The 26,647-nt window shown below is 38.5% G+C and overlaps 3 protein-coding genes across 15 annotated transcripts in view; 1 reads left to right on the top strand and 2 right to left on the bottom strand.

Annotated features, from left to right (window-relative positions):
* Positions 1 to 14,981, bottom strand: part of SYCP2 (synaptonemal complex protein 2) — a 30,522-nt gene extending 15,541 nt beyond the window's left edge. For 6 of the 12 annotated variants that reach the window (XR_007167353.2, XM_013188989.3, XM_066978195.1 and 3 more), the window contains exons 1-18: positions 12,527 to 12,716; positions 11,613 to 11,657; positions 10,799 to 10,939; positions 10,425 to 10,553; positions 9,444 to 9,548; positions 8,888 to 8,912; positions 7,886 to 7,971; positions 6,917 to 7,005; positions 6,359 to 6,393; positions 5,592 to 5,734; positions 5,463 to 5,515; positions 4,911 to 4,956; positions 4,593 to 4,688; positions 3,967 to 4,027; positions 3,266 to 3,414; positions 2,572 to 2,646; positions 1,911 to 2,066; positions 761 to 860 (exon numbers count right to left, since the gene is read on the bottom strand). Coding sequence is in view for 11 of the 12 variants with exons in the window: in XM_013188989.3 (XP_013044443.3) it covers positions 761 to 860; positions 1,911 to 2,066; positions 2,572 to 2,646; positions 3,266 to 3,414; positions 3,967 to 4,027; positions 4,593 to 4,688; positions 4,911 to 4,956; positions 5,463 to 5,515; positions 5,592 to 5,734; positions 6,359 to 6,393; positions 6,917 to 7,005; positions 7,886 to 7,971; positions 8,888 to 8,912; positions 9,444 to 9,548; positions 10,425 to 10,553; positions 10,799 to 10,939; positions 11,613 to 11,636 (1,513 nt within the window). In the remaining variant the exon portion in view is untranslated. The other 6 variants (XM_048074589.2, XM_013188990.3, XM_048074590.2 and 3 more) reach the window with 6 other exon arrangements.
* Positions 14,982 to 15,642: 661 nt separating this feature from the next.
* PPP1R3D (protein phosphatase 1 regulatory subunit 3D) lies at positions 15,643 to 21,082 on the bottom strand. The gene has a single exon (XM_013188944.3). It carries the CDS (start codon positions 20,718 to 20,720, stop codon positions 19,794 to 19,796), a length of 927 nt encoding a protein of 308 aa, XP_013044398.2. The 5' UTR covers positions 20,721 to 21,082; the 3' UTR covers positions 15,643 to 19,793.
* A 61-nt stretch (positions 21,083 to 21,143) lies between these two features.
* Positions 21,144 to 26,636, top strand: FAM217B (family with sequence similarity 217 member B). 2 transcript variants are annotated; one of them, XM_048074601.2, is made up of 5 exons: positions 21,144 to 21,245; positions 22,573 to 22,776; positions 23,940 to 24,045; positions 24,137 to 24,222; positions 24,623 to 26,636. In XM_048074601.2, exons 2-5 carry the CDS (start codon positions 22,682 to 22,684, stop codon positions 25,809 to 25,811), a joined length of 1,476 nt encoding a protein of 491 aa, XP_047930558.1. In that variant the 5' UTR covers positions 21,144 to 21,245; positions 22,573 to 22,681; the 3' UTR covers positions 25,812 to 26,636. The 2 variants fall into 2 exon arrangements, with proteins under 2 accessions (XP_047930558.1, XP_013044397.2); XM_013188943.3 differs by having other exon boundaries at positions 21,149 to 21,245; positions 22,573 to 22,771.
* Positions 26,637 to 26,647: the final 11 nt, after the last annotated feature.

The following is a 26,647-nucleotide window of genomic DNA, read 5'->3' as shown; positions in this document are numbered from 1 at the left end:
CTAGTAGAAAATGCTTAGTCATCTGTTTAATATTTTACTGTAATACATTTTGGTTGGGATAGATAGTGTGGTGAACTGCAAATAAAAAAGCTAGAGAAATTCTGTATTGTTCCATTCTAATTAAAATGCTTTCATTTCTATCCTCTGTTCTTTTAATTTGTATGATTGACTAAGGATATTGATGCATTTGAGATCATTAAAGACAGTAAATTAGATTTGTTAGTCACGCTGTTTGGCTGCTAGCTTCATCTCCAGCCTCTACTGGCTTTTGTCTTAAAAACCTCTCCCTTTTCTTTAGAAAATATCTGTTACAGTAGAACTGTTAGTAGGAAAGTGATGACTCCTATTTGTGATAAAGGAAAGTTTCTTTCTTATCCCTTTCTCTGTAAAAAGTACTTCTGAAGTAAGCATCAGAAGCACTGGGCCTGTGACTCAGACCTTCCGATCCATTGTTTCCTACTTTGCCTCACAAGCTGACTTCTCAGCTTGCTCCAGCACAAACCGCTTACTGACAGCTGCAATAAAACCAATAGGTGGCTTTCTGCTGTTTGGAATACTATTCTGCCTATGGAACAGTAGCAAGTGGCCTGCTTTAAAAATTTCAAGTTTAAAGCACCTGCTAGGGAGATTTTATGAAGTCTATTACTCATTTCCAGTTCTGCAATGGATTACAGTTCATCCTTGTATTATGTTATCTCAACCAGCCATCTCAAAGACTATTTATAGTTTAGTTTTACCGTGAAAGTACTTGTAAACTTACATGTACTAACAAATAGCAGTGGACTCCGTGTGGGAAATCTTGTAGTTCCAGGAATAAGCACTGATGCTTCAGACACCTTCCTTTTACAAGATGTGGTTATCTTGAGGCACAAAAAAACACTTGGCCATAATACACAGACTTAAGGATGACAACACAAGTTTTTAGAAAATCCATTTCCAAGAGTCTTTGAACATTTTGCTATTGAAATATCAACTGTTCTTGCTACACTCATCAATGAAACAGATTTTTTTACACAGTTCTCTTTCCATAAAAAAGTTCACCATAACACTTGAAACTAAAGGATTTTAACTGAGAGCAGCAATTGTTGTTCCTAAAATAATTCAACAGTACAAGGCCAAATCCTGTCCCTGGTTAACAATCAAAGAAACCAAGATGACTTCCAGGAGTTTCCACAAACCTATCACATAAACCAGCAGAACCTCAGGAACAAGTCTACTGAAGACAACTTCTGACAAGACATGCACTGCATGACTATTGCATGACGAAGAAATGGCAACACACGGCTTCATCTTTTTCTCCTAACATATCTGTAGTTATTTCCAGTAGAACCATAATACATTCATAACTTCACAATTTTTTAGGAACTATGTAGCAAAAGAAATACCAGGCTTCACAATCCTGCTCCTCCCAGTTTAGACCAGAGAATCAGCTATGCACAGGGACAGGCCCATCAAATTGTGGTTTGGTTAATCAGGACACAGGATTAATCTTGACAACATCAAAGCTTTTTTGTAAACATCTGTGAACACCCAGAGTATAGGACCTGTCTCTAATTAGAGCAAATACTATCGCTGATAAGTCTTCAGAAGCTATACTTGACTTTTGCATAAGGTATCTAAGCGTACCTTCAAAACTTTCCTCTCCAAGGAGAATTCTACAAGGATAATGGTCTATTAAAGAATGCTAAAAATTGCTCTTTTTTTTTGTTACGTATTTTGAAACTATAACAGTAATGATGACAAACTTTGTTGAAAAATCATTTACACAGCTTAGTGAAAAGTCATAGGGAAATCAAAATCTGTATTATACTTCAATTTTAAAATAACAGTTTTTTATATTCTAAAGTATATAAACATTTAAGTTTACTTATTTCTTATGTATTCTTTTCTGTTCTGATACTCCAGCTTACCTTGGAGGAACTACCTTTGCATTTATCTTGGTTGTTGTTTGTGCACAGAGTCCTTTGTGTTCCTGGAAGTTGCTGTGTTTTGTACTTACAGAGTTTCTCCTCTTCTTCAGATTTTTCTTCCAAACATGGTGACAACTGACTTTCCGGTACCAGAACCTAACACACACACACATATATACACACACACACACAAATTACCAAAATTCTATATAAATGCAAACATAAATATAAATCCAAAATACTATAACATTTTGTAGTTATATATATAAACACACACTCAAAAAAATTCTTTACCTTGAGTAACACCTTCCTCACTATAGATTTTAATGAACTTTGGAGCTTATATACATATAGTTTGAAAAGTATCCCATCTGTTACTTTACCTAAGAAGAAAGGGTCACCAAATCACAGTTCCAACAAAGAAACTTCTGTATCTATTTGTCTGAAGTATTCAATTTACATATTAATGATTCCTTCCGAAAAGGATACAAATTAGATACAATTCACACTTACTAGAAATCATTTAATTGGTTTTACAGCCTTTTTTGCTCATTGGTGTTTTAAAAGTTCTTGCTTTTATGGTGAATGATCATAATTAGCTAATAATCAAGAACAAACAACAAAAAGAAAACAGCCATCTCAGCATACTGAAGTAAAATACCTGGGATCCACTTTCATCAAAGATGACATGCACAGTTGTTTTGGCAACTGACGAAGACTGCTTCTTACTAAATCCCTACAAAGTGAGTAACCATCTATGTAAAATAATCACTTTGCTCACTTTTTTAAAACAAGAAACAAAAATAAAATAGTTAAGTCTGAAGTAGTGTCTGAAATCAGATTAGAGGGGAAAATAGATTCTTGCAAGTTCACAGCAGCTCTGTTCCTCACACATTTCTCGGTCAGGAAGAGTTCTGGGCAAAGTAGTTTGCAACAGGCATAAAAGGAGCAAGCTATGGCTGGCTAAAAGTTTTTGATTAAATAAATCAGTTCATAAGAGGGTAAGTGAATAGTAACGAGTCATTTCTGATAGACCTCAGTACGTTTAAACATCTACTTCCTGTGTTTCTGCAAAGTCATATATGCAAAATGTTAATTGTATATGCAAAACTCGACAGTGAATCCTTTACAGCCTCTTCATTTTTGTTACAATTATTTTTAAATTTATTAGTCAACTTTACTGAAGCTTAACAGATTATGGGAGAAATGCTGTTCTGTAGTGCCAACGTTAATCAGAAACTATCTGTATAAATAGATAACGATAAAATAATCACAGTTATAACAACATTTATATGGCAATGAAACATTCATTTCAAATTGAATAAAAACTGTTAGGAAGAGTGTTTAAATCTTACCTTACATTTACTTAATCCATAAACCTTTCCGGTTACATCTTTGATTTCCAAGATAGAATCAAAATATAAAAAAATTTTCTCTCCTTCTTGATTACCCACATTCATTGGGCTTTTTAGATCTATCGTTAATAATTTTTTTGAATCTTTCTCTGGACAAAAACAAAATTGCAAAAAGTATTTTCATTAGAATTTTGTAGCTCCGTTCATGTAGTATTTGTAAACACGATACTTATTTGTATGCTTCAGTTAAGCTATGAAGACGCATGTTTTATTTAATTCTGTCTAACCTACAATAGACATTAGTGAAATAATTCAAGATTTAATCTAGTAAAAATATTTATTCTATATATTTACCTGTAGGATTTTTTCTGAAGGTTACTTATAATAGCTGCAGGCAAATTATTGGTATTTACAAATCCATTCTAAGACATTTGAAAGGAAAATTACTAAACATTATTGTTTTATGCTTTATTTTGCATTAAAATATCTGTAAGACATCAGTTTAAAATTATTCTAATTAAATCACACCTGCATGCCTAAAATGCTAATAAGACTGCAGTGCAATTTTACAAAAACAGTACGTGTAATGTTTTCAATGAGAATTCTGCTTTGCTGAGAATTTGAGTCAGTACTTTATTATTAATCAGTTTGAAAATCCAAGTTAGTGTATAACAAAAGATCACATTCATGACTGCTAATACCTTCAAGGTTGTACAGGACTACCTCTTCCTCTGGTATAATGACTGTTTCCCACTGATGATCCTTATATAAAAATATACATAATTTTGAAAAGAAAACCACATATTACAATTAAATGGAGTACACTGACCAGAAAGCTATTCAGTTAAGATATTTTTTCAGTTACAGAAAAATATACTCTGTTAGAAGAAGTGACAATGAACATCAGCTTCATTTATAACAAACAGTAATCTTTCAGAAGATCTTTGGTAGAAATACTCATCTAAACGGTTGAGTTAAAACCACAACTGCCATTTGATTCTATGATAGTAATTTTTAAACGGTGTCTTGTTCACATGTGCTATTATATATTAAATTGTTCACAAACAGTATTGGTCATTACTTTGATTTTTTTTTTTTTTATCTCAGTACATTAAAAAAAGATATAACAGTGGCATCAATTTTTACTGGCAACATTTGCCTATTTCTGCACCAAATCATATATATCTATATATATATATTTTTTTTTCTCTCCAGATGCAGATATAATTTCAACATGTTGATGTAGGGAAACAAACTTGATATATTTGAAACCATGTGCATCTACTGCCTTAGAAGAATCAAGTGCGACAGAAAAAACTTAGCTTACTGCATTATCTGCTGCCACATAGAAAGATATACTTCTACTACCAATGTTGAAATCAATCCAAAATTCTTCAAGGTTTTCATCTAATGGTATCTGTAGCTGAAAAGAAAAATTAAGATGAAAGAATGAGAGCTAAGAATAATGATTTATACCAGCTAACAGGCTTTGTGTTACAGGTTGACAAACTACAAATACATGGACTTCCATATATATGCCTGAAAAAATCTTATTTAATCCTTAGTTCTCTGAACTAGAAGGCAAAGAAATACTTCATCTGCACAAATAAAAATCTATGGATATGTGATTAAGTCTGCACTTTACCTCATATTTATCAAGAGCTGCTGACAAGCACGGATATGTAAAAACCCTGTAAGAAAAGGGTATTTTGTCAAAGACTAAAATGCTATAAATTTTGCATATCTGAACAAAGCAAATGGATTGCTTTCAGCACAAAACTTATGTACTTTAGAAATTAAGAGATCACAGTAAGCAAAAGAAGTCACTTAGCCCAATGTTCTTTATTTAATGAACAGTTTCTTCGAACTGACATTATGTTTGTCTTTTCTTCCCAAGTGTAGGAATTACATAAAATTAACATCTAGATAGAGAAGATAATACCTGTGGCAATGTGCCAAAAGACAGTATTTCCTTACTAATTAATGCTTTGAAAACAAAACAAAACAAAACACAAAAACACCTAACTGTCTACAGTTCCTTGACTTAATACCACAGCAATATTAGTCTTATTTGCTCGTATTGTTTTAATTCAGGGTTCACCAAAAACAGTTTTTGTGACAAAAAGGGTACTCCCAATGAGCGGCCATTGACTCCAGAAAAGAAAACATATTAGTGCTAAAAAAAAATCAGTTTTACCTTCTTTTGTCTCCAAGCATGCCATTCACCTGGTTAAGAAATTTTCTGCAGTCCTATTAAAACAGAGACATTTCTTGAATAAGTGTAACAAAAGTCTACCTCTATGGAAACATTTTTCATATGACTTACTGTTTCAAACTCAGAATCTTTAATTCCTTTAAATGCACTGGACACAAAGTCCATGGAAAACCATTGGCATGCCAGTTCCCTTCTTTGTTTCTCTGGTATCATTCTGCATAAAGCTTCTGTAATGGCTACTTGCAGATCATAGTCTACGACAGAATACATTTTGCAGGAATAGTAATTTTAAGGATACTACTGATTTCCAGAAAAAAAAAAAATATTGTATAAGAAACTGGTACTGGCAGTGCTGAACTTTTACATATTACACATCGCGTTATATCCAGGAATGCAATCCATAAAGGATATATAGATAAAGAATTACAGGAATAAGGATGACTGAACAACTTAGTTTCAAAATAAAATTTCAATCAAACTCTCAGGGAATGTCAAAGCAACGCTAGGCACAAAAGCAAGCGATAAGAAATTTTCAACTTTCACCTGAATGGGGGGAAACCAAAGCGATCCCTGACAGAAGCTACAGTAATACTGAACATGGCTAGCAATTTACTATGCTCAAAGATTGATTTCCTTCTGATCTTTGCTGTTTAAAAACTTATTTGCTAGAGAAGAGGACCAAAAGCTTCAAAAAGTTAGCTATATTCTGCATACATCTGGTACATTCCAGTTTGCAGACTGTTTTCATGCAATATTTTATTCTTCAGAGGACTGTAACTGCAAAATTGTGCAGTTTCTAAAGGTATTCTTCTCAATTTTGAAGGGGTCTACATGTAATTTTTAAGCTCAGTACTAGGTTGTTTATTAACCATGCTCACCTCCAGCATCCAAAATTCTCCTACCCATGTCACTCCTGCAAAAGTAAGCAGTTTTGTCAAACTATGACAGCAAAAAGAAAAAAAGCATAGAAGTTTACTTAATTACAATCTCTCGACATGTGAGCTGAAACCCTGATTCAGAATTATCAGACTTCAGGGGGTAGTCTTTGATCTGCATAGGACATACAACTGAAAACAACACTGGGGAATTGAAACACCTGATGTGTATGTTTTTGTTTTTTAAATGCTGTAAAAAGTTTTCCAAACACACAAAGACATTCCTTCCAGTGAGTGATTCACTGTGCTCTACACACATCCTTATAATTAAGAGTGTAATTGTTTAAAGACAACTGGGATGAAACAAAACCTAACTCAGATTGAAAATGAGGCAATTTAGGGTTGTAAGGGGAAAAAAAAACAAAACTATGAGAATACCTGCCCACAGCCATTGGCAACATAACAGCAAATGCAAAAATGAGTTAAACAGGGACTGATCTGTATGCATTATAAACAGTCCTGGTTAAAAAAAAAAAATTAAAAAAAACAAAGATTATTTACATGACAGGCAGCATTTCCTTTGTAGAAAAGATCTTTTTCCTGGCATCTCGAGGCATGTTGTCAAGCATTAAATTAAGTTTTCTTACTACCTAAGAACAGTGGAAAAAAAAAAGGAGTAGGATTAAATATTAAGTAGATATTAAATAAATTGCTGAAGTTTAAATTATTCTCTACCTGCATTTTGAGCCTACATAAAGTATTTCATATGACTGAAGAAAATAACATGCTTAAGTAACTGCAAAACAAAAAAAAATAGTTCTGTTTGACCTTAAATGGCATCTATCTTAATAAAACTACCTCAACTTCCATAACTTACATTACCTTTAATGTGAGTATCGGTTGTTAAAGGGTTATGTTTCTTATTTGCAAGGGGTAAATATAGCAACAAACTTTCAGAGCTAAATTCTCTCTGCAGCTGATTGCTCACTGCAGTGTACCTCAAATTTGCTTTAAAAAAAAAAAGCTTTTGAGACATAGCCTTTAAAGAAGAAAATTATAAAAAAAAAAAAAAAACAAACCTTTTCCTTTCTGTAAAGAGGAAGAAAAACCCCCCCAAAAAATGATGTTAAGTAAAATAAATACGAGAAATTTGAAGTACTCTAGAAGGCGTACAAGCTTCCCACAAGTATCTAAAGTATTTATTACATTCTCAAAGATATTTATAGCAACTATATTGCAGTGTCTTGTTTTCTATGCATTTGTATAACTTTTGCAACAGAAACTTTCTACCACCATTTTGTAATTTATTGTCCGAAGCAAAAGTTAAGGGTCAGTAGCTGAAAGTTGTTAAAAACATAAATGACAACAAACATTCCAGAAAAATATTAAATCATCCTTCTGATATTACAACACTATTCTCTCTCTCTTTTTTTTTTTTTTTGTAGGATTTGTACAGTTAAATTACTATTTTTTCAAAGTCTGTTTAAACACTAAACAGAAAACTGCTGCTTAGAAAAAGGGAACATTTACCTCCTGCTGGACATAAATACTAATTCTTACATCCGCAATGAGGGTACATATTCTCAGAACAAAGTTTTCTAACATTTGCATTTTACCTAATGAAGAGAGAAAAAAAAGATTTAAGGTTATCAGGTTTTTTAGGGTGCCCCCTCACCCAGCATTTGGAAAAAGATTCTTATTTGCAGGTGTAAACATAGCATGTCTTTCTTTCCATATAGGATTACTGATATATAAAAACAGATGCCTTAAACTTCACAGTGAAGATGCAAGACAGAAGAGTACTTCAATTTATAGTAAATATGTCCTTCTATGTTTACATTCCTTTGTATCACATTCTCACTGCACAAGTCCCCTGTGCATGGAGCTCATCATCACACTGTAACTCAGTTCTGAGAGATAAAGTCTGACCCTGGGATTATGTCTTCCCAAGGACAAGGAAGGGATCATCACTTTGACAGTGACAGCCAAATGGTCTTTCTGCCACTAGTGTTACCTCACTGAAAAGTAAGAGTGCTATTCGTGAAAACAATATCCAAAAAGACATACTACTGTGCTATGGAATGCTGTGCCTGTTTAGAAACATGGTTCTTTTCAATAAAGCCTCCACTTAGTTGCCATCACTAAATAGATGTTTTCTTGCTTTTATTACAGATACCAGCGAGTTACAAAAAAAACCTGTCTGTACAGAAACCTTAAATTAAACTATCAAAGTTATAGTTGACATTCAAGCTTTTTTTTTTTTTTTTTTAAACATGAAAGAGAAACGTGGTTCTTTGTGCATAGAATAGCCCTCTTGAGGATAAGCCCTTTTATCTCAGTTTACTAACTGCAGCATGTAGAACAGTGGAATACTTACATTAGTCATGAAACCTTATTACACATGCACGACTCAGAACTACCTTGCCTTTAGATGGCTCCATAAGTAACGAGTTATTTTTACACCGATAATTTTTAGTGTTCTGAAAGAGACATTTTAACCACCATAGCTAGAGTATAATTTTTTAAGCTCACCTTCAGGTCTGCTATCATATACAGCCTACAATAAACAAGAAAAAGCACTATAAATATTACAGCATAAAATTCAGGTCACATGTACCTAAAGCAAGTAATCAAAAAACATTTAAGATTTTCCAATTATTTCATCCTTAATGAGGAATACAGGAGACCTTTTCTAATACCAACTTGAGTTTCCCAAAAGGATATCTGTTAAATTTCTGGGGATTATTTCCCCAATATTTTTTTGGGCAGACATTTTTACAAAAAACTCACAGATCTTACAAAGCTTGGGTCCTTGGATTACGGATTAGTATACTGCTAATTTTTGGAATAAAAAATTAAACCTAGGGGTCAATTTTTGTTCACTAAAAACTTTTTTCTTTTCTTTATGGTAATGAGTAAGAATACAGGCAAAGTATTTATCTACTTGTAATCTATTTCGGAAATAATTGTAACATTAACTTAGAAGGATATTAAGTGAAAAATGTTTCAATGTCTTTTTGTCACTAAACTACTAATATTTATTTTCACAAATACACACAATGGATTTTATTTGTCAACATATTTTTACCAGCAATATGTTGAAGAAATCTTCAGCCAGAGTTGTAAGGATTTTATTATTTTCATTTCCTCTAAGGATCAAAATTCCTTTTACCTTTTCAAACCAATTAACCATGTAAAGAGAAAATAAAAGCAAACGTATTTTAATTGCATGAAAAAAGACAAGTTTGTAGTATACTTAAGTGAAATTAAACAAACTATACAAAGGTTAAAATAACAACAACAACAACATTTCCAGCCTCCTGAGCACACTTTAGAGAGACTGAAATTTCACACTCAGGTCATTTCAGTCCTGAAATCCGTTACTAAGTCATTTCTGTGGTTTTCTAACACAAAAACTGGAGATCTACTTTTGCAACTGCTGTCACAGAACAGCCAACAGTGGATGGTGGCTGATTGAAAAAGTGTTTGCAGGTGTGAGTAGAAGCATGAAGTTACTGCCACTTTTTTGGAAAAAGCAGTTCAGAAGTCAACTGAATAACGGTCACCTTCTGACACTGCCATTAATGTTCTTCAGTGAAATCTCTGATGAAAGCATTAAGGAAGTGGCGGTTTTCTTTTTCCAGTATATTTAACATACTGAGTTACAAATGCTTAAATTATTTAACGTACGCATTTAAATAACAGAAAATAATCAGGACTATAATCTGTTGAAAGAACAGATACAATATTATTGTTGTATTCACAAAAAAAATATAAAATCGCATGAGAAAATTATAATTCCTGACTCAAAAACATTATAGAAAGTAATTATATATTGCATAATTTGGCAAACTTCCACTTTAATGGAGCAGTATCATTTTATAAGGACCTGGTTGTCTAAAAACATTTTAATATGAGTAAAGTTTGTTGTGAAATTGTAAGAAATTCTTAATTCAGAAGGTAATCAAAGCCTAAAATGAATACTAAGCTGTTCAATACTGAAGCATTACTTATGTATGCTTCATTAATATATTTCAGAAGTTCCCATATGGTTTATGGTTATACTTATCTTTCCAATAAGACCATATTTTATCATTGCTGGGAGCCCATCTTCACCGGCTATGCTGATTTTTTCCCCGCATTTCCAAAGAGAATTTAGTAAAGTTGAAATGGTTTTGAATTCTTGTTTGTCAAGCTCCTGAAATTGAAATTATTATGATGATTTAAGCTTTAGTGTATAGTACTAGATGTTACATTTAATTAATCAGATGTCTTTGTGTTCTCAAAAGCCACCCTAATTACAGTTCAAATAGAGATTTTGTTCTTAGACTTGATTTCAGTTTTTCAAGTCATCTGCTAGTATAAATCAAGCCAAATGAAAAGAATATTTTTCAGACTATTACAATGGCAGTGTAGATTATTCTCATGTAACAATGACACTACCCGACACAGAAGCTTGTCTAGTTTGCTGACAAACTGTTTGCTGCATTTGTGAGAGACATTTTCACACTCTTCTGTTTCCAGATATTGTTCTAACAATTCGAAATCTTTTCTTCTTGTAGCTTCATCAATTAACTTTTCAAACTGTCAAGAGTAAAAGAAAATAGAACGGTATTTATGTATGCTCAGGACTGATCTTGATTTAATAAGGTTTAATGTATGTCTTTCATGTAGTAATCTGCTAGATTCTCAGCAAACACACTGAATCACAAAATAATTAAGTATAAAAATGGAAGCGCAGAACAACATATCTGATATATTAATCATGCAAATAGTTACTTTTTGCAACTTTTCCTTAACTGGGTGTTTTTTTCTTTCCTCACGTTACAAACAAGTGCTTACGTAAGTGCTTATTGTGTTAATGTCCTCTCCTTAGTACATTCAGGAAGTTGCATTTCCAAGTTACCTATTAGTGACTTTAAAAGCTATTAGTACATTGACTACATGTTTCCTGAACTGTTTTGCCTCTCTATTCTTTCTAATGCAATTATAAGCAGATTTCAACATTTTGTTCTTAATTATCATCCCAACTGCTTCAGGTATATCCAATGCATATGAATTATTTTCATCAGTAACAACTTCCAATTCCTGTTGTTCTCACAACTAACTTCTTAGCACTAACATACGTCAATGGAAAATTTCTTCCTACCACACTTTGCCATACTGCAAATTTTACTTTTATTTGAATACCAAAAGAGGTGCTTAAAGCTAGTAATTAAAACAATCAATGCTCATATTCTGGTCTATAAGCACATACCTGCATCTCATTCCTGGCTGCCATTTTGGCAATTCATCTACTCAGCTGCATAAGAAGGGAACAATCGTCACTTGACCAAAACGTGATTCATTGACACAGACTTACAGTAAGTTTTGCAAACATGGTTTCAGTAATTAACGAGTCAGGAATATATTAAATATGAAATTAACTTGGGAGTTAAGGTAAGCATTCTTTTCATGGACAAGCAATTGCTTAAAATTAGAAAAGAGGAGAACCAATGCTCAGCTCTAGGAAGGAAGGCAAGGCAGAGGTTCTGCAGCGAACTGTTCCTGACCTAGGAAAGCGCAGCAGGACAGCGGCTCGTACCGTCACCACTGGGTCATCCAGATAGGAAAGTCAACGGCAGAACTCCTGAAGGGCCTCGTTGTAAATGGGTAGATGAAATTATGTAAGAAAAATGTGGTAATGCATATGGGGAAAAAGCCTTCTTAATTATATCAAGTCATGGACTCTGAACTGCCTATTACCAGCAAAACAAAAGAACACCTTGAATTAAGTTTTCTAAGTGTTAGTGTAAAAATCAGAAGCAGACAAAAAGTACTTGTTTTAGATAGAGTTAATACATAACAAACAATATCTTGATGCTTTGTATGTTAATGTGTATCTAGTGATCTACCATGTGCAGTTTTGGTCTCCCCATCCCAGAAGTTATATAGAACTAGACAAACGGAGTAACAATTAAAACCAGGGGATGACTTCTGTATAAGAAGTAACTTAGAGTACACGTCATTTTCGCACTCCTAAGTAATGCTGAAATAACACATCCAGGGTAATTTTTTTCCCCCACTTTTTTCCAGTACACGAATGCACCTTCCTACAGGGCAGCCTTTGCTATCACATCACAATTCTCGTCTAGTCAGAGAAGCCAGAGAATCAAGCACAATTCCCCTCACAGGTGCCTCCTCCTCGACGGGGGCGCGCCACCTCGGCCCTCGGAACACCTGGAGTCACCGGCATCTCCCCCCCGAAACCCGTTACTGAGGGGAAGGCTCCCCACACTGTCCCCACACCGCCCCCGGCCGCGCCGCGCCCCCCTGGGAGCAGCCAGCGGCGAGGCTGCCGCAAACGGGCCAGCATGGCGGCCCTCACCTCACCGCCGCCGCGGGGAAAGCCCGCCATTTCCCGCCGGCCAATCACTCCCAGCCCCACTGTTCGCGAGCCAATCGCCGCCCGTGAGCGAGCCCCCTGCAAGCCAATCGCTGTCGGAGGCGTCCAGCGGGAGGCGGGCTCTTCTTGCCGTGACAGACCAGCGGGTAACGTCCCGGGCGCCATCGGCCCAGGGCCCCGTTCTAGCGGGTGCTGGCGGTTCCGTGACCCGGGGCTGGGGAGGCATCAGTCGCGGAGCCCTCCTCACGTTCGGCCTTAACCGGGCTGGGGCGAACCATGGAAGCTGTCAGGCTCTCCACACGAACAGCTGCGAGGGCTCATGCGAACTTTGGGGAATGTTTTTCAAGTCCCACATGCCAGCAGCCCTGTTGAAAACATAGTTCTGTCCTTGCTGAAGCTGCCGAGATAACTTGTGAAAATAAAAACAAAAGCTAAAATACATTATGACTTCACTGAATTCAGTGGTCCTTCTGGGGTTAATTCCTTTCAAAGGAATTATTTGGGTCACAGATACGGCAACCACGCTTAAAAAATTCAGAGAAAATAGAAGGAAAACCATCTTTGGAGTAGGAGAGCACTGATCACAGGAGCCCCTTCTGCCCTGTGGTACCAGGGATACATACCTTGAGCGGAGGTCTCGAAAATGCAGTGCTAGGCACCAAACCCAGGGCTTGGCACAGCTCCCGGGGTGTGCAGAACAGAGAAGGGTCAGAAGCGTTTGTGCCCAAGTTTTAATATCAAATGTCAGCTGAAATAGCTGCAGATCTGAGGTCATAAGGAGAAGGCCAAATCGGGAGAGAAGTCAGTACTAAGTACTAACATTAGACTCCCGGTGACAAATGACTACGTGCTCGGACTTGCTGTTCTGGCTTTAGCAGACAGTGCCAGAAAGTGCATGCAACTGATTGCACCGAGCACTGATGATACACTGCTTTAAGTACTGTACTTACAGTTGACTATTTGTATATTACTACTATTAGAAGCTGGAATTTATTTATTTTGTAAGATAAATTCAAATACATTTGAGACTAAATGTTAAAATAACACTAATTGCCTGTAAGATGAACCTCATGGTAGGATGCTCACAGCAAAAGCAAAGCCAACCTGTTGAAAAATCAGATCAACAAAATAGTATTGATATTTATATTGCTGGATATTCAGATATGAAGATCTCCGATGAAGGAAAGGAATTAGAATACCTTTCCCTTAAATACTTGTGAACTGTGGCATTGTGCACACATACATGCAAAACAGACTAAAATAAATTTACACTCTTTTCAAGTGATATGTTGAAATCAGAGTGCTATCTTTATCCTTTACTGCTCTCTGGTTAGTGTACACTGTGGATACTGTATTTATCTGCAGGTTCTGCTTAATACTCTATTCTAGTTGGGAAAGTGAAAACAATGAAGGCAGTACTACTAGTTCAGATTCACACCAGCAGCATAGGAAAAAAAAAAAAAAACAAAAAATAATAAAGACCAGATAATATAATACCATGTATTTCTACAAGCACCCTTCTTTATGTATCTGTACGGATTATTTATAACACAATCTCTATATAATAAAAAATGACATTGAAATTCTTTAACAGCATAAGCATTTCCATGTATTTAATATGATTTGCAATAATAACGTCTTCCCCCAAGCAACTTTGGCAATGCAGTGTTAAAGTTATTAATGCTGATTAAAAAGTAACTGGTAATACATGTGTTTATGTCTTCTAATTAAATGCCTGTGTTTTGCTTTAGAACTTGGCAACAGGTAATTCAGACTTTAACTATATCAAATAAATGCTTGGCACTGAGGACAATGCTTTCATGTAGAAGATAAATCAGTTGCTGTAAAGATGTAAAGACTCTTACTCTATGTATATATATTTTCAAGAAGCTAGTGAGTGAAAAGAACATCATTTGAGCTGGGAAGTGTAGCAAGGAAAATTGGAAGAAGAAATGGAAGAAAGAATAACACAACTGTGAGGAACAGAACCAGTTAAGAGGAGTCTAGTTCAATTCGGGAAATGCTATTAGAAGAAAATACTCCTCTCTTCTTTTCCTTGAGACTTCTTTTCCATATTAGAAACTTATCAGAATAACTGGCAGTGTGCCTTTTTCCAACATTAGGTCTTAAGCCTGCAAGCGCCATATGCACAGATCTGAGGTTAAATGGCAGCAAATTCCATGTGAGAAGTGGCATCATGGTCATTTTTCAAGCTATATAGACTAATCACTGTATTTTTTTTTTATAATATTTTTCATTTTTAGCAATTCTTGAACCCACCTTATTTTCCTAAACTGAGTATGTTGCTTCATAAGCAACAACTCAGCTCTACGTTGTCCAAAGAGCAACTGTTAAAAAGAGTACCATTAACAAACAACATAAACTGTGAAAAGCTTTTATTACAATCTCTTGTATTAAAATAGCCATAGTTTTATTACTGGTTTTTATATGAATTAAGCACTTTACAATTTTACAACTCTCCACTAAAAAAAAATGACCTTTTGTCTAACTTACATACTTTATTGACATACTGTGTAATGTACTTTTTTCCAGACAAGACAATCAGGAAAAACAACCCCTTTTCATTTACGTGAATTCCATGTTTGGTTTTAAAAAACAAAACATGCTTGAAAGAACCTTGAAACTGTGGACTTCTGGACATTCATTTATTGTATGACTATAATAAATACAGGTTTTTGAAAGTGCATTACATGACAATTAACTCTAGTGAAGAATTCACTTTAACAAAATCCTTAGGATAAGGGAAGTGCTCAGTTTGAACACAGTGCAAGCAGTCAAGCCATCCTGAGAACTTATGAAAGTTCATAAGTTTGCTTTCATTGTAGGTGCATATTACCACTATTTAATGGCTTAATCCTTTTTTTTTTTTTGTCAACTAGACTTCTTTTGATGTTCACTACTGAATGTGACAGGAAAAAATGAGTGCAAATTTCATGTCATGTGGCAGGACTCAGTACTCATGAGTGAATATTTAGCAGCTTAGAAGCCCCCTACAGAAAAATGTTTTTCATATATTGAATTAATCCCGAGATCACACTCAGTTCCATTAGAAGGTAGGCTTGCTCAACTCAGCCAGTAATGACAGACAACTGGGTTAGTAACAGCTGCTGTCAGCTCTTCTCCAGCAGTGCAAGACATGCAAAGAGAGTTAAAAAAGAAACAACTTGGAACAATACTTTAATATTCAAAATTTGCACTTGCAAATACCCTGAGAGGTTGCAGAGGGAAGACAATACAAGCCAAATTCACTTTGCTGAGACATTCAGTTCTCACTTCCCTGACACTGGTGTACGTGACTTTAACCTTTAAACTGACAGTCTCAGCTTTACATAATCTCCCCCTGCTTGCAATAACACCAAGATTTTGACGTTTGCTAGCATGAAAGATTCTCTCCCAGAAGATGGCAACAGCATATTAATACCAGTAAGCCGAGCGTCACGCTGGGCTTCACCAACATCCATTGTAAACTGCTGCTAAATAACAGGCTCAGCAGAGAAGAAATTTAACTGTGTGCTGGGAGAGAATTCAGTTTTATTACTTATGGGAGAAATACAATAATTGGGGGGTGGGGGTGGGGGTGGGAGTGGAGGCAGGGAAAGGGGAATAATACTTTAAATAGTGCCTTTTATTCAGCACATGTGCTTCTGTGTGTACCTGTGTGTGCATGTGCCCGTGTGTTTGTTTTCTTCTTAGCTGACAAACATGTAAAAACTCCACTTCTATGGCCTGTAGCAGTACTCAATAAACTTGAATGGAATTACTTAAGTAAGCAAGTTTCACCACAGTAAGGATAAGAATTTCAGGTCATGCCAAGAAAGATTCCTCTGCAGTCACTGCAGGCGTTTCACCTCACCTGACACCTGCAGACTCCAGTTAGCATGGTTTGGCACGATCTGCACGAACACTGAGAATTACATGTGGCAGGACTCATCCCGCAGTGTTCTCTGTGCGCTCAGCAGAGCTGATGCAGTTTGGCACACCACAGGTACTCTGCTAACTCTGCAGACAACATCCCGACTGACTATACAGAAAGCCTGGGCAGACTAGTTCAGATGTGTTATGTCCTGTGTTGCCATACGTCATTCAGTCATACGAAGCCCACCACAGGAGGCACCAAATAGTGCCCCTTCTCACGGAGCTCTCTTTTTTTTTTTTTGTGGCATATGAGGAAGACCAGAGTTCCAGTTCCCTGTATTGATTCTCTATGACACGAGTTGCTGCAGATTAATGGTCACTCCTCTAACTCAGATGCAGAAAATAACGCAGATGGACTGAAAGCACGCAGTACTCTTTCAATCTGCGTAGCTGGCAATCATTGTACAGCCTCACCCTGATCTCAGAAGCGTTCTGCCTGCCTTAATGGATATGAAATACCCAATGGAGTAGTTGTGTCGATTGTTCAAATCAATTTCAACTTAAGCTTTTGACCTCTCAGTGCTCCAATACAAAATTAAAGCACCACTGGCATTCATTTTCTCTTAAAAGGAAAATGAAAGTTCTTTTGTGCAAAATGTTAATAAAGAAATGATGATTTTTACTGTTCCCTACCCACAGATAACCACTGGTAATTGACCACTATAGATACAAGTTAAAAACCCATCGTTATTGAAAGTAGGGACACTTACTGTAAGAGCAATAATTAGAACTTGACTCTCAGGGGAAAGCCCTTGCAACCCCAACTGAATTCAAGTACTGACAAGTGCCTAGTACTGCTGAAAACAAGACGTTCAAAGTACATCTTGTATTTCTGCTGTTATACTGAATACCTATGTAAGCTATATAAATCAAATGCGTAATCTGTAGACATTTCACTTACTTAGTTTAGAAATCAAAATAGCATGTAATCTGCCACTCCAGTAACAGCAATTACTACCAGAAATTACCAAATTAGAGAATGAAAACAAGCATGATTTGCAAATTCTATCAGTTTTTTTAAAACATCTCTTACCTACTGAGACCACAGCCAACGAAGCACATTTAATCACCCTAGAAGGCTGACTAAATACCCTAAAACACGGAAAGTAACCTCTAATTCAACAGGTTTGCTTTGAAATCAGTTTCAGAGCTGTACGCATTGGACTGCTGGTATGGAACAAACTATAAATATGCAATTCAAAACAAAGAACAAAATGCAAAATGCCTAAGTTCAAATTAATTTGCATAGGGTTAGTTCCATCCTACAGCATTCCAACACAGTCAGTTCGTAATGGTTTCCAACAGGACTGAGTTTTCCCAGTACTCTGAAATTGCTCCTCAGCAGCTTATAGAACCATCATTCACGACTGGCTCCTTTGAAAGCCAAAGACTAATGGAACTGGGCAGCTTGTTCACTTCAAATCCTGGTTTTGCTAAATAGATAGCACAACGAAGTAACATGAAGCTGCCAGACACAAAAGTTTTCTTGGGGATTCTACGCTTCCAGAATTACTCAGTGGACATTCTAGACTGATATATACTTGGCTGTGTGCTGATTACATCTGTGATTTTAAAAATAACTTGTGATTTTGATGAATAAGCAGCAATCTAAAATAAGATGCCTGAATACACAGCGTGATTTTCATAGTATAGCTCTTCTGAAAAGCAGCTCTTCTAATACTTCCAGCCAGGCAGTTTTGAAAATTTAGGCTATATATATAAACTTTACATGAAGTGCTGCATACGTAGGCAAAAAAGCAATGGGAAATCTTTTACTTACTAGGTTGTGCCTGTCACCAAGCCTGTTGCCAATCTGAAGCCACACTAGTTCCTCACAGTAAAAGTAGCAAAGTAGGAAGCATCGATTGGGTAGATGGTACATGAGTGTTGCTGTGCTTTCCCTCCTATAGAAGGGAATCTGTGAACACATGTAAATATGATTTTTACTGATAAGTAAAAACATCACTTTGCTTTCAAGTTCCTGCTTGGTGTTGCAAGGAATGCAGTCTTGGAGTTCTGCTGGTTTATAACCAGAAGTAGCTGATTCGAGCGTTCAAAAAGTACTGCTGCAATTGGGATGCTGGGGAACAACCGGCCAGGATTCTAGCACACTGTTCCAATGAGCTGCTTACAGATCCATGTATTAGCTTTTCTTTCGTCTCTCATATTTCCTTCATTTATAGTTACCTGTTTCAAGTAAGAGTATAAGATCAATAGCATTCTTACAGTGCTTTGAGATCTTGAAGTGTAATTGTAACATGAGTGCAAAATTCCTCTAGTTTCCCTTAGTAAGAACAGTTGCACAAGGAAAGGACAATTCCTGTGCCACCACCTGGAGGAGAAGCCTACTGGTATGTCATGTGGAAAAGAAGAGAACTTCCCCATGAAGACCTGCCTTCATACACTCCGGTAACAATCACTCCTGCTGCCTACAGTCAACAGTGGAGATAAGAAAGGGCACTTTTTAAAAAAAAAAAAATCTAAAAAAAAAAAAAAAAAGGAAAGGTGCTGATTGGACATTTTCCTGTAGGTTTTGCTCATAACAATGTTTTGTTAATTCTCAACCCCAAAACTAATGGAATTATTTAACATGGTTAACAGTCTTAATTAAAAATAAAGTATATAAATGCAAGTACTTCCCTACAGTGTCTGCCATGCAAATTATGCATAACTGGAACAATGACCAAACTTGGTGAGATAATACAAACAAAATTAGAAACAAAAACTTAGTAAAGCCACACTGTCCACTTAAAAAAACAGACAGTACAAAATAGTAAAACAGATCTGTTAGAAATATTCTATGCAATCTAGAATATGACTAGCAACATAAACTGTCTTGTTTTGATGTCTGCTAAATATCCTGACAGCATCCCTTTGAACCATTCTGCACTGGTTCACACACAAGAGAACACACGAGCTTTCAGCAGATGTAACTCTACACATTTTGGCCCTTTATACTCTCTGAGAGGTTTAGAACAGTTTGTACAGGTTGTTGGCTACCTGCCTGTCCTGAAACGCTGCCACATTTAGTAGGTTTCAAAGAGGGGACTGTTGCCATAGGAGCACAGAAAGGGCCACCAAAACTTGCAAGGCTGCTCTGCAGCCACTTCCTCTCATTCAGATGAAGTGGATCCAGCTCTCCTCGCATTCTCTAGGCATCTTGAGGGGGTGAGTCCGGCAAGTCAGACTGTAGTTTTTGCCCCTGTTGTTATCCCAATACTCCTGCCCGTTGACTTGGTACCTTGCTGCAAACTGGACTACTGAAGACAGCTGTAGGAGGAAAGGAGGCACGGGGAGAAAGAATGTGAAAACATCAACCTGACCCTGCCCACTTTTCTCAGGGATGCTACTGTGCCAATGAGCAGCCACTTCATGGAGACTCTTCCACTGGTTGAAGGTGTACCGCACAGATACCTGCTTCTCAAAAGCAACATTGCGAACTTGGATGGTGCCACTGAGCCCCAGATCTGAACTGGTCACTCGCTCAAGACACACCTGCTGCTCCTGAAGTCGGGCGGAGAAATCCATGCAGTCTGCAGGCTGCTGGAAGTCAGGGACTAAGCACTGCATGGTAAACTCCAAGTCCCAGCTGCTGTACCAGAGGTCTGAGTTTATGGACAGCCTGGAAAGGACATGCAAGGGGATGGACGGATCCTCCCCAGTCTGGAAGACTTTCACTTCAGTGAGCTCTAAGCCCAGAGCATCAGCAAACCTCACCCTGTTCATACGGCTCTGGCACCCGGGAACTTGGCATTGCACCGCTGCTCGCTTCCTCCTTTCAGGTGTTGTAGGCAAAGATCTTGCTCGGCGGCGTATGATGGGCCGTAACGCTGGATCGCAGCTGCTGGAAGCGCTGCTCTGAAGCTGGTTTGTCTGAGGTCCCCCCTTGGACAGGGTGCTGCTCAGCACACACCTGCTGCTGCTGGTGTGCGCTGCCTGGGGCTGCTGCTGCTGCCCTCGTCCCGGTGCTCCCTCAGCCCGCAGCATGTTCTGGTAGAGATCGGAGAGGTAGCTGGGGTTCTTCCGAGGGCCGCGCACCTCCATCCTGAGCTGATGGCGTTAGCACCCAGCGCTGCCCCCCCGAAGTACGCACCCTGCAGTAACAGTCCGGACGGGGAGGGTTTGAGGCAGCCGGCCCAGCGCTGCCCTTCTGCGGTAAGGGCAGAGACCTGGAACCTCTCGCAGCGGCTGGAAGCAAACCAGGGGCTGGCGCCGCACGGGGAAGACCCGGGCCCTGCGGCCGGTACGCTCGAGGCCGGCGGAGCGGCTCTTCAGGCCGGCAGGAGCCTCGAGGCCGTCCCGCTTGGTGCCGGCGGGCCCGGGGCTCCCGCTCAGGCTGTCACGGGGACCCCGCAGCCCCCTCCGGCGGTGCCGGGGCCCGGGGCCGGTTCCCAGTTCCCGGTTCCCCGGCCCGGCCCCGCCCTCCCAGGGCCGCCTGCGCGGAGCCCCCGTCCCTGCCCCTCCTGCCCCGCCCCGAGCGGGGACGGAGCCGCCGGCGGCCGCCCGTGGCCGCCCCGCGCACGCGCGGTGCCCGCCCGGAGCCGCAGGGGGATGGCGGGGCCGCGGCAGGTACCGGGACGGGGCGGGCAGGGGAGGGGGGGGGGCGGTTCGTCAGCGCCGGGCCGCTCCTGGCCGGGCTGGGGCTGCGGGCTGTGCCCAGGGCGGAGCGGGGCCGTCGGCAGCAGCTGTTAAATGGGGCCGTCGGCGGGGATCGGGGCCGCGGGCGGGCGGCGTCGGGGCGCGGAGCGCTGCGGGGATCGGGAGCGGGACCCGCTGAGACCGGCGGCCGGGAGGGAGAGCAGGGACGGGGGATGACGGAACGGCAGTGGGTCAGATAACACACGTATACATACACACCGTGTAGGTCTGCGTCGTGTGCATACACATCGTGTACATACACATCATGTACATCTACACATAAATCCTATAAATACAAACCACATAAATATAAACCACATAAATACACACCACGTACATATAAACACAAAGCTCAGCGCAGCCAAACTGTGGGTGGGTGAGGAGAGGTATTTTGGTGCAAGTCAGCTGTTCGCCTTCCGAAATCTGTGTCAGTGCAGCCCTGGAAGGGGACTGCGGTTTCTGGAAGATACAGGACCCCTGCGTACACTGCTGGGAGCATTTTTAGTAGGAGTTTATGAGTGCTGGGAGATGTGCTTTTGAATAAGAAAAATATTAAGCATTTGATACGAATTTTGCATATATGAATATACCATGAACGCGTTTTGTGGCTCAGAAAAGGACAACTCCGCGCGCACAGGATGCGGGAGGCTGATCAGCTGTTCGTGTTAAATGGAGAGCAGCGACACCCACCACCATTTGGCTGGTACTTGGCTGCAGTCGGCACACGTAAGGCCCTGCAGGAAGAGCAAAACGAGGAGTGTGCTCTAATATGAAAAGCAGCTCTCCTAACGCCGCTGTCCGTCAAAATATTTCTCTGTATCTTTACAAACCATCTTTCCAGGACAGGCTTGAACAGCGTGGCCGGCCTGGCATCCCCTCGGTACTGACTGCAGAAGCCATGGGGTGACAGCACTGGGCCGGTGGCTGCAGCAGCAAAGTGTGCATTGCTTCTGGCTGGCCGTGCCCCCCAGCATTACTGCGTTATTAGTGCATTGCATTGCAGCGTTAATGGGTAACCCGCTCCCAGCGGGTACACCGTGCTGCCCCACTGCTCTGCTCGCCTCCCGGCACCCAGGGGGATGACTGCTGGGCGCGGATCAACACTAGTGAGATGAATAATGCAGGAATAATACGCAAGCACCCGGGGAGGGGATGGTGCTTTCCAGTGCCATTTGGTAGCTGCTTATTGATTGTTGTACTGCTTTAAAAATAAATCGCATTGGGAGGAATTGCGTATGTTTGTTTATCGCATTTCTAGGACATGGTGATCGTTGCATCTGATAAACTGTGTTGTGTGGACCCAAGACTGGAGTCATTTGAAGATTATGTAAAGATAAAGGTGCCGATACCATTTTAGAAGAGTAATAATGGGACCAGGCATTCAAGAACATCCTTTGTTACTGCACAGAAAGACACAGAAAAAGGAAATCCAAATCAATGAAAACCACAAAGGAATGGTAAAGTAAGGAAATTATTTTCTCTCTTTCTGGTTATAGAAATCTCTAAGTACTGTAGAAGAGTTAATAAGCGCATGACTGTACTGTTCAGATTCTCACCCCCCTCTCTGATCCACACCACCACAAATGATCGTGCAGTAGGACCATGCAGGTCACAAAGTGACAGAGGTGACTGTGTCACTGCTGGAGGCACCAGATTCATTTTCGTTATGCTGCAAGCTCTTGAGTTGATGAAATAGCGTGTTTTTTTTTGAACAAAATTAACTACATTGACTTAAAAACTGTGAAACTGTGAACAAGATGCCTAGCCTGACATTAACTAAACTGTGGTCAATCTAAATTAGATGGGGGGGGCATAATTTTCTTATTCCTGTTCTAAGATGACATTTTAAAACTTTCTTTTGTAAAATTAGTAATATTTCTTGTTTGTAGAAGAAACACTATTTTCTGGTTCTTCAGTAACACACTGATTTAATGATGCTATGCTTACACTGATGTATCTGATTTGAAGTAAAATATATACATTAGTTTTAAGCTGTCCAGATTGGTAATGCCATTCCTTTTGCTTGCATATGTATTTTATTCTTTCTAATATTTGTACAACTCCAATATAAAACAAACTGATGAATCTTTTTGTGCCTCTGTTGTGAATTAATTTGTAGTAATATCATAATATGCTCCCTGCCCACTTCCACTCATTAACATCATAGGAATAATCCTTTAAATTTTAAGACTATGCAAATGAGAAAGGCAAGCAAGATTTGATTGTGGTGGCCTCTATACTGTACTTTGTAATTAATTTTGTTAAAGTGCAGTAGGACCATCAGTACCAGGTACTATATAAAATATTAATTAAATACATAATCTCTAATACTTACTATTTATTATCCCCAAAGTAACTTTGGGATCCTCTTATAGAAGACTTTATATAAGGGCTAAGTTCTTTTATCGTATCATCTAATTTAATTACGCATTTTGCTATAATAGTAGCATAGTAATACTATAAAAAACAAAAAGTTAGCATAGCATAGTTCCAGTGAATATTAAGAATAGTTGCAGTCAACTCTCTAAAACTTAATTGTACCATAAACTTTTATTGTATTTCTGTTCTGATGATCATATGTTGCTATTTGTATGTGATACACTGTTTAATCCTTGCTAATTACAGTAATGGAAAAAGCCATCCAAGCACCAAAGGACTAAAGAAACCAGTTTCTCATGTGAAACTGGCTCCTGGAACATTAGGGAAAAATGTATCAAGTGCCAGTGAAAAGGTAAATCAAACCAGTTCTTTTTTCATAGAAAAATGGTACCTAGTTTGTGTCAGCTTTCATAGTAACATCACATACTTTCGTATCTTTTCAGACTTCCCACAACAGTCAAGACGGCAACCAACCAAGTAGTGTTAAGAAGGGAAGAAACCAACTGGATGACAGTGCTCAGTCAAAAAGGTAATTCTGTGCTAAGGTTGTTTAATTTGTACACATTTCAAGCAGGTAGTTAAATGCTTGTGATGAAATCATGGCTTCATTGTGTTGCCTTTAACTTCCCTAGACTCAGAATTCAGAATTTCTGGGGATAATGAATGTAAGTCATCAATATGGAAACTTACTATACTGCCTTAATAGGTTCTCAGGCAAATTCAGAATAAAATAAAAAAAATAGTAGTAGGTAGCATTGTTTCTGCTGTCAAATATTGATTTTACCTCATTACTAAGTTTCCATGTCATTTGTAGCTTAATTCATGTAGATCTAGGTCCTTGAAGGAAGTGGCAAGAAATTTGTAACCTGTTGTTCCAAAGACATTAATCATTCTAACAGGATATGATTTTTTTTTTATTTTTTTTTTAGGATCACGAGTGTTTGCACATCACTTCCCAGAGTACAAGGATCAAAGAAGAGTCTCCCAGAAACAAGGCAAAGTGAATCTTTACTGCACAGGATCCCTCCTGCCATAAAAGGCAGCACACAAGGTAGCTTCTGTAAGGTTAAAGATGTGCAAGTACAACATTTTTATTGCAGTAAAAAAGAGCAATTGGAAAAGAATCGTGAAGAACATGTTGCTGAAGCTGGTCCATGCTCCTCTAAATGGCAAGGAGCATCTGCAGGTGAAATGTTTCTTGATTTTCAATCGGTACAAATTATTAAAGAAGATGCTGAAGATGATAGTGCCAGTGATCTCTCTGATTCAGAAAGGATTCCCATTCCTCCATCTCCCTGCACACCACCAGAACTCATACTCAGAGCTGAAGAAATTGATCCAGGTTGTTTGGAGCATGTGCCTGATACAGGTTTTAAGGAATCAGAATATTACTACCCAGACTTCCTGCCACCCCCTTTCAACTCATGGGACTTGAAGCAGCTGGCCATCTTTGTTAATGTAGAGGGTAAATCTGAATTTCGACCAAAGCCAACGGGATTTCTTGAGAAATACATTGATCGCCTTTTGCAGCTGGAATGGCTGCAAATGCAGACTGTACAGAACGAGAAGGTAAAGGCAGCCAAAGCCAGACCACAGACTGCTCCCAGTGCCATACGTACCCTAAAAAGCCCTGGCAAATGCAAAGCATTGTTCAGCCCATTGCCTAACAAGCAATTGGCTCCCCAGGAAAGTGTCACAAAACTCCCTGCATGCTATTCAGGTCACAGGGGAGATCTATACTGTGAAGAAAGTCGACAGTTCTGTTCACATCCAGGTCACTTGAAATTATCTGAGAGAATAGGATATGCAATGTCTTCTCAGAGACAATCTGGTGAAGTAAGAAGTGAACTGAAAAAAACAACTGCAAAGCAACAGCTTCTCAATATTCAGCCACCTGAGAACAATTCTAAAATTCAAAATGTTGGTAACATCAGACCCCCTAGGCAAGCATCAGTATTCCATGCTTCAGCTGCTCCCCTGAAAGGCGTAAAAACATATGCATGTACAAACCCAAAGAAAAATGGCAATGCTAACAATTACGTTCCTTCTAAAAAACCAACAGGGGACAGGAAAATTAAAACAAATGGCACGAAGCAAACATCGCACAAATTGAAATGAAGAAGAATGATTTTTAAATGTTAGAAAAAATGTAAATGTTAAAAACAACATCTTTTTTGATGTTTCTTGACTGCTAGAAAGTATTTGGCCAGTGCAGAAGGGTCATGTTTTCTTCATTGCAAGATCCTGAAAAAACATGTTCTCGATGCATGGTTCTAAGTCAGTACTGTTCTTTTCAATACATTTGATCTTAAGCCAGCAAGGCCAGCAGGAAATCTTTTCCCTGAAGGCAAGTGTCTTCCATTAGTCTTTCCTCAAAAATATTTACAATTGCTGAATGAAGATAACATTAGCAGAATATGAAAGCTTAGAGATGTACAAAATGTCCTATTTGCACCAGTTGAACTCCATTGAAATCTGTAGTGTTTCCTCTGCTTACCTTGGTGTATTCGAGAGAATAGGAACTGTGCTCTTTTTCTGTAACAGATGTGCTATTTTGAGACAGGTTTGATGGTGTTCTGTTTTCTGATGGAAAAAGGGCTCAATTGTTTTTATAAAATAATGGAGTAACTATATCTGTACAAAGTCAAGCTCTAATTCTTCATAGAAGATGATGAATTGAGTTTTTTAATGAGTTGGATTTTTATTTTTATTTTGCTAGGAAGAAGAATGGAGATAACGAAATATTTTAATGCAGAAAGGATTCTTTTAAAGACAAACAATTATTACGGAGCAGACAGCTTCAATAGTGGCAGATTAAGAAAAAGGAATGCATATTTTTATACCCAGAAACCTTCACTGTATTTACAGACAGCATTCCTTCAAGGTAATTTTGTAAACCTTGATGCTTTTTGTCATTTAGAAGAAATGACCAAATTTCAAACCGCACATGGATA

This window comes from Anser cygnoides, chromosome 16 (assembly GCF_040182565.1).
Source record: "Anser cygnoides isolate HZ-2024a breed goose chromosome 16, Taihu_goose_T2T_genome, whole genome shotgun sequence".
NCBI classification, from domain to species: domain Eukaryota; kingdom Metazoa; phylum Chordata; class Aves; order Anseriformes; family Anatidae; genus Anser; species Anser cygnoides.
Note: the sequence above shows the minus strand (reverse complement) of the source record. Positions and strands in the feature narration are given on the sequence as shown.

Bases quoted from the DNA above. Each gene is read 5' to 3' on its own strand.
- PPP1R3D (XM_013188944.3), bottom strand. From the start codon at position 20,720: ATGGAGGTGCGCGGCCCTCGGAAGAACCCCAGCTACCTCTCCGATCTC.
- FAM217B (XM_048074601.2), top strand. From the start codon at position 22,682: ATGGGACCAGGCATTCAAGAACATCCTTTGTTACTGCACAGAAAGACA. The intron at 24,046-24,136 runs GTAAATCAAACC...GTATCTTTTCAG, and splicing joins TATCAAGTGCCAGTGAAAAG to ACTTCCCACAACAGTCAAGA. The intron at 24,223-24,622 runs GTAATTCTGTGC...TTTTTTTTTTAG, and splicing joins GACAGTGCTCAGTCAAAAAG to GATCACGAGTGTTTGCACAT.